This window comes from Crotalus tigris, unplaced genomic scaffold (assembly GCF_016545835.1).
Source record: "Crotalus tigris isolate CLP2741 ecotype Arizona unplaced genomic scaffold, ASM1654583v1 scf7180000018018.2415403412:4055106, whole genome shotgun sequence".
Taxonomy (NCBI): Eukaryota; Metazoa; Chordata; class Lepidosauria; order Squamata; family Viperidae; genus Crotalus; species Crotalus tigris.
In genome coordinates, this window is record NW_024096780.1 from 3,226,530 (window position 1) to 3,238,711 (window position 12,182).

The window sequence follows — 12,182 nt, forward strand, 5'->3', positions numbered from 1 at the left end:
GAGAAGGTCCTCTCCTGGTTTCATTTAGTGGAGGAACACAAAAAAGGGCAAAGCAGAGCTGGGGTTCAGTCAGATAAAGATACATTAACCCAAGTTATCCTGGACTTCAAACATAAGATTCAGATCCTCCGTGAATTGTCTTTTTGGTATTCATATTTTCTTTAGCTTATTTTCTTCAGAAAATATTTAGGAAAATGAGATAATGAATGATAATTAGATAAGTTTGGTATAAGCTATAAGTTCTAGGCCTCCCTTAAACTTGAAAGCCAGCTGGGTGACTTTCGGCAAGTCATTCTGTTGTCACCATTAATGAGCCATATAATTCTTACTGGATTTTTCCTCCAATGTATTATTCAGCTTTTTGGAGCATTCATTTCCCCCAACACACCTAACAGCCTAAAGCAAAGTGATGACATTGCTGCTGAAACTAGGATTCATAAAACACATCAAGTAATTGATTAAACTAGAGCCATTTAAAATAATCAACTAATCCAGAGTAGTGTGGAAAGAAACCAGACAACTTTGTGGTCAAACAAGTTGCAAAACCTGGGACAAGAGTGAATCAGTATTCTTTACTGGAATTTTACCATCATTTTGCATTAGACAGCATAATCACTCTCTCTTAATTACAACTTGTAAGGTTCTTTTTGGTTTGCAGTTTAAAATTACTGTATATTCTCAGAAGTAATTTCCATTGATTCAATAAATTTCAGCATAGTTTATACCTCTGTGAATACACAGTTTGGAGTAGAGGTAGTACATGATCAAGTGTTTGCTGAACAATCCTGTTTACATCCTGGAAATTCTTGGGAACCAGAACAAGGGATGCCAGTCCATCCTTTGCTAAAATCACACATTCTAAAGCATTTGAAACTTTTAAAGCAATAATATACTAGTCATTGCAGTACTGCATCTGTTTCCATATTCCACAGGCTCCAAACAGTTGGAAAGAAAACTGTTCTCCACTTTCTTATTCCTGATGCTGCCCCGTTTGGATTGGATGCAATCCCAAATTGGTCAAACATTTCTTCCCTGGCAGAATGGGGAAAGCAGGAGCGAAAATGGGAGATTGTCAGGCTCTAAAAATCAGGCACCAAGGTTGTCCAAATGAATAGAAGTTTATTTCGTGCTAGCTTCTACAAGAATCTAAACTACTAATGGTCAAGGCAAATTGGCAGTAGATGAGAGTCAATGGAATTCAAGGTGGGCTGGACTTTAAGTCTCTTGTGAGCGCAAAGGGACTCAAGACTGATCATATGCTTGACCCTTCCCTCAGACTCAGCTTGGTTATCCTACAGAGGTAAAAACAAAGGCTGCTACTCTAAGGATAGGCAATCTGCATTATGTTATTGAATTCCATTCTGACCAGCCTTATTGAACAAGATTGAGGGAGACATGATTGTTAGAACTCCTGTGAAACAATTGAAGGGCCTCATACTGTGCTGTCTCAGCCTTTTCAACCATGATGTTCCCAGATGTGAACTTTAACTCTCTCAAATACCAAGAGAATGCTGCTTGGGGGAATTCTTGAAGCTGAATTGTGATGTTTGTGGAGAATTCTAGGTTGGGAAATATGAATTATCCCTAATAGCAGAAAAGAGACTGTTTTAAGGAGAAAGTGCAGTCTGTCTCATGGTATGGTATTCTAACCTTGGGACCATTTTTGCGTACAATAGTAATGTACTTATTGAAGTAGATGGAAAACTCTTCCATACCCAACCCTATGAATGTGTGCCTGTGAGTTTTGTTACTATCCAAACACCAGACATTTCAGAAACCTTGCTCTCCATGCCTTTCTGCAGGTGACCATGTGGTGGAGACATAAATGCCATTGGATGATTGTCTAGAGCAGCATAACACAGTCATAAGGGATAGTCCTGGATTATTGCCATGCAAAAACACACATATACTGTACATGTGTGTATCATGAAAGTTGGGCTCCCATGTTGCTGCAACAAACCCGGATGTGGATGAATATTGGATGCTGATGAATAGCCTTCCGGACATATGCGGAGGCTGATGGGCAACTGAAGGAGCCTCTATAAGTTCCCCTTGATCTGTTTCATTTGCATGCAGATTGGTGCAATTGCAGCCCTCTCATTCCAAACAGCAAGTGATAGACTGTGGGGATGGGAAACCCCTATATAACATGCAATGAACACTACACGCTAAGATCCCACCTTGGGAGACCCTTTGGAACAGACAGGAATTTGCAGAGGAATACCTCTACAAATTCAGCTAGCTACCAGGATGAGAGGGGGGGGGGGGAGACTGGATCTGAAACTAAGAGACCCCAGATATGGCGGGTGGGACGAGAAGAAGGAGCGTCCCCAGTCATCACATCAGCAGGTTCATACACCTAGGTGGCAGCGGAGGAAACACAAGAAGTGCTGCAATCGAGAAGAGCGGAGAGGGGAAAAAAAAGAAGAAGAAGCGAAACAGGAACGAACGAACAAAAACGAGGAAAAAAGTAGCTCGCGCGCCTCCTGGGTCAAAATTCCAAAGAGGCGCTCGCCCGGGATTGGCTGAAGCGCTGGCTTTTCGGGGCGGAGAATCAGTAATCTCAGTCGAGAACTCCTCCGTGACCCGAGAGGGCCCTTGAGCAGCCCCCGTCTTCACACCAGCAAGCACGCAAGCCTAGAGGCGGTCTGCCTGAAAGGTGTGCATTTCCTCCTCCCCACCCCCCGCAGCCACTTTGCGCGGAGCGACTGAAGCGAGCTGCCGGCGCCTTCTTGCTCAGGAAACTGCGGACTTTTTTCTTCTCCTTTTTTTTAACCCCCGGTCTTGCACAAATCCAGCGTAAAGCTTGTTCTTTTTACCCCGTAAGCGCGAAGGGGGTGGAAGGAAGCCATGTGCTACCGGTTTTCCTTCGGCGGCCGCTTCTCGCTGCGGCGCTGAGCCGAACAACCCGTGGGGAACAAAAGCCTCCGCTCGTCTGAATGAAGGTACTGGTGGTCACTTGGCCGGCGGGAGAGAGAAGAGGGCAAGCAACGAAGAGGGAGGCCGCGGGATGGCAGCAGGAGAAGAAAGGGCGTGAGGAACTCCAGCCCCTTCGTCTCACCCGAAGCAATAAGCCGCCTTTCCCTTTGACTGGACTCTTTTTGAGTTGGTGCAGCCATGAATAACTTTTTCACGGAGGTGAGTAGGATGTGTGAAGCGTTCCGGCGGCGTTGGTGGTTCTCCTCCGTCGCGTGTGAGCTTCCTTGCATGTGTTCACGAAGTTGGGCGCTGCGTGAAGTCTGCCGCGCACGCTTCCGTGGATGCAAAACCCCCGCTAAGGTCCAAGGAGGTTGCTGTAGGGTTGCATCCCAAATTGTCCTTGGGGATTTCAAGAAATAGCAAGCCGCTTTTCACTCCCTCCCGGCAATCCTGTCAATGGCTTGATAAAAAGTTTATTCTCCAGAGTCTAGACCCGCACGCGGTATGGGAAGAAGTGGATTTATAGGCTTAAGTTTTGAAAATAAATAAATAAATAAATAAATAAATAAAAAAAATCAAGCTGCAGCCAGGATCGTTTGGAATTAAATCTGATTGCTTTCAGTGGAACTCAAAAGTCCGGGGGGGGGATGAGTATGGCGATCTTAAACATTATTTAATGTGGTCCAAATGAGACCATAGGTGAGTCGTCAAATCGTTACCTTTTCTGGAGGTAGTAAACTGACGGAGATACTGTTGAGGATAGAATTCATGTACCGTTAAAGCCGTGGGGGTGTGAGGTGCAGCGTGTGTGTGTGTGTGTGTGTGTGTGTGTGTGTGGGCACATGTTCCCGTGTCTCTTTTTTTATTCAGGATGTGCGGGGCAGAGGTGAGTTGCCTTTATGGAGAATGCTTGCGTGCCTCGTTCACTGCTATTGTTTGGCGCATTGCATTTAGGTCAGTATATTGGAGTGTGGGGAGGGGGGTTAACCTTGGCCCACTGAGCACATTCAAGTGCCAAGAGAAAAGCGCTGGCTTCGTAACATCGTCCTTGTGGCTAAAATTTGTGAAAAGTTTACTTTTCGAGCAAGGCATAGCTTCTTGCAGAGCAGTCTGGAATTTCCTTACCAAGCTTCCTGCAAAGGGGATATACAGGCCACTGCTGGGGTTCAAAGCCTTCCATGTCAGCAGATAGCAGAAGGAAGAAGCAGATGGGGTGGGTGAGCAAAGAAGAGAGGAAGGATTTATTTCATTTTGGTCCATTTCCTCTTTTGTGTCTGGCATCCAGTTTATAATGTTGACCAGATGTCCCCCCCCCTCATTTTTTTCATTAAAATTTAAAAACAAGCGAACAATGCTGGAAGAGTCTGATCTAAAACCGGTCTTAAGGTTCCTTTTTAATTAATTGCACATCAATTTAAAATATTTTAAATGTGCAGAAGTTTGATTGGTTCATGTATATTTTGCCAAGACATTTGGGCATGACAAAGTAAAATCTTTGTTGCAGAAGAAAAAATGTGTTTATGACAGGAGCAAGAAGCCTCATTGGTTTTAGTAGAAGAGTCATGCTTTTAATTAAAATACATTTTAAATATGTGCATGACTGTGCAAGAATTGTCTTTGGGCATTAGGATTCATTTGTAGATCATTAGGCTAAAATAATAGTTTATGTTCTGTTTCAATCGTTACTCTATTATGTAAAAATAGTTAAACTTGGTTAACTTTCCCCCTCACTTCAAATCATGCTTTTAGATAAGACCTATAGTAATCAAATTTAGTTCTAAGGATTCGGGAGGATCTTGTGAAAGTTGAATTTGCATGATTTCAAAAAGGTTCTTCATATTGTTGTACTATGTAAAATACATGAATGTAACTGTTCCACTTACATAAAGCCACTAGCAGATTGATATGTTGTTAATTTCCTATTTGTTTATTTGAAATTGTGCTTCTTCCTGATGTTATGTTGTAGGAGTAATCAATATTTGGCAAGTGGAATATGATAGCACTTCTTTAAGGAAACGACAGACAGATCTGAATCATACATTAACTTCTTAGATTTTATTTTTTCTCTGCCTGATCTTGCAGATGTTGCTGTAATTCAGCAACACTTCTGTGGGTGATTAAGACAGCAGTAAATTACCTTGTGATGTATTATTAATCCAGTTTCCAGTTCTTTTAATTTGTTTCATTATTGATAGTTTAAGATGAAGGATGTCTCCAAATATACAGTGAAATGCATTTTGATATACATATTGGCAACTGAGATAAATTACTTTATTACCAGAAAAGGCATCTTTTAATATGCTTGTTTATCTGGAATTATCATACTTTACAGATATTCATGTTTTGTTCATTAGGAATTAAGCATGGCTTGAGGATGGCTTTACTCTTATTTTTTTTCAGTTGGAGGAAATAATTTTAAGTATCACCTAATGTTGAAATTCAGTCTTAATTATTGAGGATCTAAGCTAGAGAATATGTAAAAATCAGGGATTGGCAAACTTTTTCTCTAAAGGAGCAGATCTTGTGCCTCTGTGGGAAAAGCTGGAGCTGGTTCCAGAGGTTAAACAGCCCAGCAACCATTGGATAGTGCCAGCCAGTAAGGAGGTCACTGATAGGCTACTGCTACCCAGGACACTTGACCTCAGCAACTCTCTGCCCAACTTTGAAAGTTGAGCAGAGGTTTGGGCCTGGTACAGTAATCTGCCATCTGCCCATTTGTTTGCAGGCTGTATAAAAATAGGCAGCAGGCCTTATTTGATCTGTGGGTTGCAATTTGCCAACCCCTAGTATAGATGATAAAAGAAACACTTAAGAATGTAATACTTTTCCTGATAGCTCCAAGGACATAGAATTCAATTTGGAATTCAAAACGATTCATTGTGTTTTATAACCAATTTTAAATTGTTCTGATTTTTTTTTAATTGCAAGATACTATAAACAAAACAGAGCTAGTGTGGTATAGTGGCTAGGGCACCAAGTTAGAAATTGGGAGACTCTGAACTGTCATCCTGTCATATGCATGAAGCCAGTTGGGTGATCTCAATAACAATAGTGGGGCAGACTTCCAATTAAACATATAAAGCACTGTGCTATAAATACCATATTAACAAAAATCTAAAAATATTAACATATCCTTAAACTAGATCTACTCTTCACCTCTAGCTATTATTTTTTGGATGCAGGCACTTTCATTTATATAGCACCCTACACCTAGGTTGGGTACAAAGACCAAATCAAATGTTGGTTTAGTGTTTTCAGTGAATCCAACATTGTGGTTTATAACTCATAGTTTACAGTTGAGTATATTATATACCTCCAGCCAGTAGTGGTTTGTTCAACAAACCATGACTTGGTGCAATGTGTGACAATGGTCAGTATCTTCATTCAGCCCCCTTAGTGCTATGTTATGAGATGCTTCTGAATATGTAGCTTGAATGTTTGATTAACATATTTCTTGTTTGTTCTGAAACAAATGCTTTTTTAAACACATACTGTTGTATTTTCCAGTGCTGAAAATTATTTGAACAAGCCATTCTGTTTGAATAACTAGGCTGTTTCAAAGATAGGGGAATGATGTTCATGTGATACTGGATTTAACTCTTGGAGATCTGGGAACTCATATAGGCCCTTATAAAATTTACTGTATAAGCTTGAATGAGTCCCTTAGCTTGTCCATTTCAGTTTCTATCAGGAAAATAATATAGCCTGTCCATGAGCAGTATAAAATATTTAGTATGTGTAAGACAAATTTAGATTATCTATATATTAACTCCATGTTAATTTACTATGATTTTTTGAAAGAAGCAAATTGTGAGGAGAACATGTTCTTCAGATGTTCCTAAGTCTCCAATAAAGACTTTTAGGCAGCAGTTTTATATAAAACAATCTGAAAGAATTAGACATTTTGGCAGACTTGCAAAAGATTAAAAATTTCACTTACAACTACTTCCAAAAAAACCCATCAAAACACCAACACACATCATACTGTATTTGCCTGGGTCTTTCTTCCTTCATGTTTTCTTGCCCTCTGCTTTGTTTTAAAAAAACCACAACCCAATATATTTTTACATTTTCAAGCGTTTTTTTTCTGCCATCATTATTTAGCAATTTCTCTTGTCCCTTTCTCCTTTTTCACATATTCCTTTTTTTAGTTTCTAATCTTCACACTAAAAGCACATGAAGATTATATCCTCTTAATATACTTGCAAATTCAGGAAATGCAAATTTTCTGAGCTCCTGCAGGACACCTTCTAATATTAAAAGAATGGTGCCTATTTCGCATATACTTTTGTATCTAGGAAGATAGAAGACAAGTCATTTTCAGACTTTAAAAAAACATGTTCATATCCAGCAAGACAGATCTGTGAGACTAAGCAAAAAATGAGTTTCAGAAAGTAGGGATTATAAATTAGGATTGGGCAGTTGATTTTGTCTATATTAGGATTTTTAATCCAACATAATTGGAGGGCTCCAGATGAAGGAAATTTTGTTGCTTAAATGGGGGATGGGTCAAATTCTTCTTAAAAATTGCACTGGATATATATACCTACACGTCTGCTACCCCATGTATTTAGTATAGTTAGTTGCCATCCTGACCTTTTCCTTCCTAAAAGGAAGCCCTTCTTTTTAGTGTATTCACTGTTCCGATAAGAAAAACTGGCTGCTGTGTATCTCAGAATGGCAATTAGTGAAGTAAGAATAAGGGGTCTTCTTAAGGACCTAATCTGAGCCTTTTTCGCCTGATCAATTTCAAAGAAATAATGTTAAAAGCTGCACTGGGTGAGCAGGAAAACAGATTATAACATGTTGAATGGAATGTTGTTAATTTAAAAAAGTTAACTCCTCAGTCTGGCATTATTCAGAGATATTGGCCTTGCAACTCCCAGAATTCTTAATCAGATATAGTACATATCAATCAGAGTAGCCAGGAGATAAATGTAATTACCATTCTTAGCTTTCCCCCTGAAATAGAGGACTTGAAGGCACTTAACTTGGTCTTTGCTTCTTACTTGATGGTTGACACTGGGAACAATATTTCTTATGGCAAAGGGTGAATGACATGGCAGACTTTTAAGCGTAGGTTTCTTGCGTTCCCATCATGAAAGATTTTCTGTAACTTTTTGAGTAACGTAAAAGTAGGCAATCAGTCTTTTGTAGCTTTTTTCCAGGACTAGCACAAAAGGAAAGAAAAAGGAATATCTTGTTTAAATTCTCACTTCTATGGTTTTATTAATCTCATGTTTGAGAGCAGCACATGTGACTTAGTGCTCATTGAAACTATTTTGCATTGCTTACTAATGAAAATTACTCACCTGAGACTATGTGAGTAATATTTTGGAACAGTACAGATTTTTTTTTTTAAAAAAAATGTTAATTTGTGGTTTCAGAGTGCAACTTTGCTGATTTCATCTGACATACTGCTACTACTTTAAACAATCCTTTGTCTCGTTCTCTTTATATCTTGTTTTTATTCTCATTCTAAATTTCTATTACTGAACATAAACATACAGCAGTATGGCACTGAAGTTCAGAAAAGCAAAGTAGCAGGATTCAAAAAGCAAACATAGTTGGTGTTAGCTATAAAAAATATAAGGAAGTTTTCCTGCTCTCCTACTTCATATTTATTTCAATGGGACTTCCTCAGATCTTTTCTTCCTGGCAAATTGTATCTATTTGAATTTATTGCTGTAGCCATGACTAAATGCTGAATTGGATTTTTGAACCCACAGTTTTGAACTAATAGAGCCATGTTCACACATAACTATAATCGCAATGGGCAAGTCTTGTCTGGCTCATATTATGTGTTAAATCCTATTTATGCCTTGGAAAAATGATATTGACATCTACAAATTCAAAATTTAAAATGAATCACTAACTGTTCCTCAGTCATGAAATTGCGAATGCTTCAGCTGTGTAATCTGGGTGATCTGACTAAGCTGGAAGAAAAAATGTCTTTAGTTGTCCTGTTTCCAAGCCATGGAGCATCTCTTCAACTAATATGTAAAAGAGTTCTGGAAATGGTGATCAAACACTAGTTGTGTACACAACCTGCTATCAGCCCACATCTGCAGGATGAAAGGGCATATTCAGTTAATTCTGATATCACAATAGCAAGATTGAATTTTGAATTGTTACAAGAGCAATATTAAGATTTTGATTTTTTAAAAAAAGAACAGGGCTTGGCTATAATCATATTAGAAAAGGCCTTTATTCAGCAAATTTTTAGGCTATTTCCAACCTTTTGCATATTTTCCATTTTTCTGGGTCATTCGGCAGATATTTATCTGTTAATACAAATTTTGGAGATGGTTATGATGTGAGTTCATCTACTTAATAATTTATCTCCTGAAATGACAGATGTAATTGAGAAATCTAGTGCCCTGTTTTTCTGTACTGATGACTTTGTACTTTAGCTGCTGCATTTTTTCAAGTACCTTGCATGCCTCTTCAACTCTTCAAACTATGCAGTTTAGGTGCAACTCCTTGCAACCAAATTGGATGATCAGATATCTCCTGCAACAGTGAAAAAGCTGAGCTAAGTAATAATTTCTTTTTCTAAACTAGAGAGCTAGTTTAATTATGAACTATGAACTTCTGTTTTTAATTGTTTTTATTTAGACTGTTGGATCATTTGGCTATTTAATAGAAAGACTGGTGAAAGTGATACTGTCAAAATAAGATAATTATGTGGAAATTTGTATTAAGCAGTTTATTTTGCAACAATGAATAAACAAAATGTCAAAAAAACATCATTTGTGACTCCTTGTTCCACTTTTCTTCATTACGTATCAGGTAGGCTAATAGGAAGTTAGGATATAGTGCCTACCAAAGTCAGCCAGTTAGCTTCCATTGCTAAGAGAAGACTTGAACCTATATATTTGCTAATCGAGTAGTTTAATCTCTACACCACACTTGTCTAAATAAAGTATTTGTTGAACGTCTTATTAATGTCAAAAGTAGCAATTTAAGTGCAAGCTGTATGTCTTTCTTCTATTTAGAATAATATTGAAATATTCTAGGGGAAAAAACAGTGTTGCAAGATTACAGAGTTCAAGTCAGGACAAGGTACACCAATATGTTTAGCTTGTTATGCTGAATTGTGGTTTTGTGATGAGTTCCAGGCCTGTGTAGTCTTCAAAAGATTTTTGGAGGTGTATTTTGTTTTGGGAGATGGGCAACTAAATTGGCATATTTTTATTTTGAGCTATATAGATATACAAATGTTAAGCTATTGGCCTTAGTTTGTGCAGCACATTGTTTTAGGAAGGAATTATTTCCCATGTATATTAATGTGATTCATATAACTAAAACTTTTCCTGGAATGCTTATTTAAAAACTGTAAGTGAATGACAAATGAAATGGTTGAATCTTTCTTCATGGGAAAAATGTTGGGAGAAAAACAACTAGCCACAAGACAATCCCCTTTATATGTGCTGTGGTCAACTTAATGGACAGACCCTGCCGCCAGGATGTTTGAAGTATGCGGGTCCTTTACTTCTTGGGTACAATGGTACAGTTGAAGATTATTATTTAATCTTGCTGGTTTGTTAAAATTGGCAGTGTGAGTAAACAACGGTTTGTTTCTCTATGTTTTCCCCTACCCCTCCAGACAAAATTTTGGAGATTAGTCATGTGATCTTAATGATCATACTGTGAATTTTCCCATTTCTGTTCTACAATATAGATCTGACTGATAGAAACAGAAATACACCACATAATGGCACACTGTCATATGATAAGCATTCCTCAACATGACATTGGGAGATGGAGAGAACTTGTTGTCAGCATGCCATTTTCATTGACATTCCAATAGAAAACATAATATCTGTTCCTTTTCTGTTTCTTTGAGTGTCTTTCCAATTTCACATATGTGCAGGAACATACAGTATAGGATTAAGAACTACTTTAATGTGTTTTCACAAAGAAGGAATACAAGCTAAAACGCTCTTATAGTTTGTATATGTTATTCCAAAAACTGGTATTTCCTGTTTTTTCTCTGAGATGTGTACTAAGTAGAAAGTAATACCAATGAACTATTTGTTTTCTAAAATAATAGCATAACAATCTGCCATGAGAAGTGATTTTTCCCTCAGAAATAAACAAGTCAGGTTATTTTTGTGTGGGCTGGATACCGTATGACTATTGCAGCTGTATTTTTTCTTTAAAGATTTTTGATTTTAATATGTTGTTTTAGATGGCAGGAAAAATGATAGGTCTTTTTCAGATGCATGCTTTATTTTATTTTTTTTAAAAATACATACTAGCTGCTATTAAAATAATATTTTTCTGAATTATGGGAGGCCTTATTTTTCCTGTGAGGGCATCCAGTATTTTACAGCACTCTCTGGGCAGTTTACAATGTTGGCATGTTATGCCCAACAATCCGGATCCTCATTTTACTGACCTCAGAAAAATGGAAGGCTGAGTCAACCTTGAGCCGGTCAGAATCGATCTCCAGACTGCAGGCAGAATTTGTCTGCAATACTGCATTCTAACCATTGTGCCACCAGGGTCCAGATATAATTTAATAATGGAAAGAAAAGCATATTCCCAAGTCTACTAGTAACCAAGGCTGCATGATGCCATGGTGCTAGTAACAGCAGTGAAAGTTAAGATCTAGTTATGCTAGCAAACTCCCAGCTAGTCTATGCAGAAAAATACAGACATGATCTTGAAGAAAGTATACAGAGACCATCAGTAAACTATGAGCTCAGCCTGGGAAGACAAGGAAGTCTGAGAAAGAAGCATGAAGTTGCTCAACCTTGATTTTTTTAGATTTTGTTACATATTGTAGTCTATAAAGTAGAGTTCTGGTATTTCCTGAGAATTTTCTGACCTGGCCTAGCTCAAAGGGCTGACAACCTGCTACCTTCAAATAAGATGGGAAGATATTTGCCACTGTTGAAGATTCAACACAGGATCTATACAAGGAATTTGAGATATGGGTATCATCTTGAAGTACAACTCACAGTAGCTATCCGCAAATTGTAAAAGGCTTTAGTACAGTGGTTCTCAACCTGTGGGTCGGGACCCCATTTGGGGTTGAACGGCCATTTCACGGGGGTCGCCAAACAACGCAGTCTGTCATTTTTTTCCCCCTTTTCCTTAGCTGTGCTACTCCCTTTTATTCTATTGGCTTTTGAAAGCCAATAGAATAGACTCTCTTGAATAGAGTCTAATTCTATTGGCTTTCAAAAGCCAATAGGAATTGTCCAGGCTGTCTCTGCCCTGCTGAGCCCGCCAAAAGTCCCATTCTGCAAAGG

At 38.4% G+C, this 12,182-nt stretch overlaps 1 protein-coding gene across 1 annotated transcript in view; it reads left to right on the plus strand.

Moving 5' to 3' along the window:
• Positions 1 to 2,507: 2,507 nt before the first annotated feature.
• Positions 2,508 to 12,182, plus strand: part of MYO10 (myosin X) — a 155,985-nt gene continuing 146,310 nt past the window's right edge. The window contains exon 1 of the mRNA XM_039346765.1: positions 2,508 to 3,138. Coding sequence (XP_039202699.1) covers positions 3,118 to 3,138 — 21 coding nt within the window. The 5' untranslated portion in view covers positions 2,508 to 3,117. The remainder of the gene's footprint in view (positions 3,139 to 12,182) is intronic.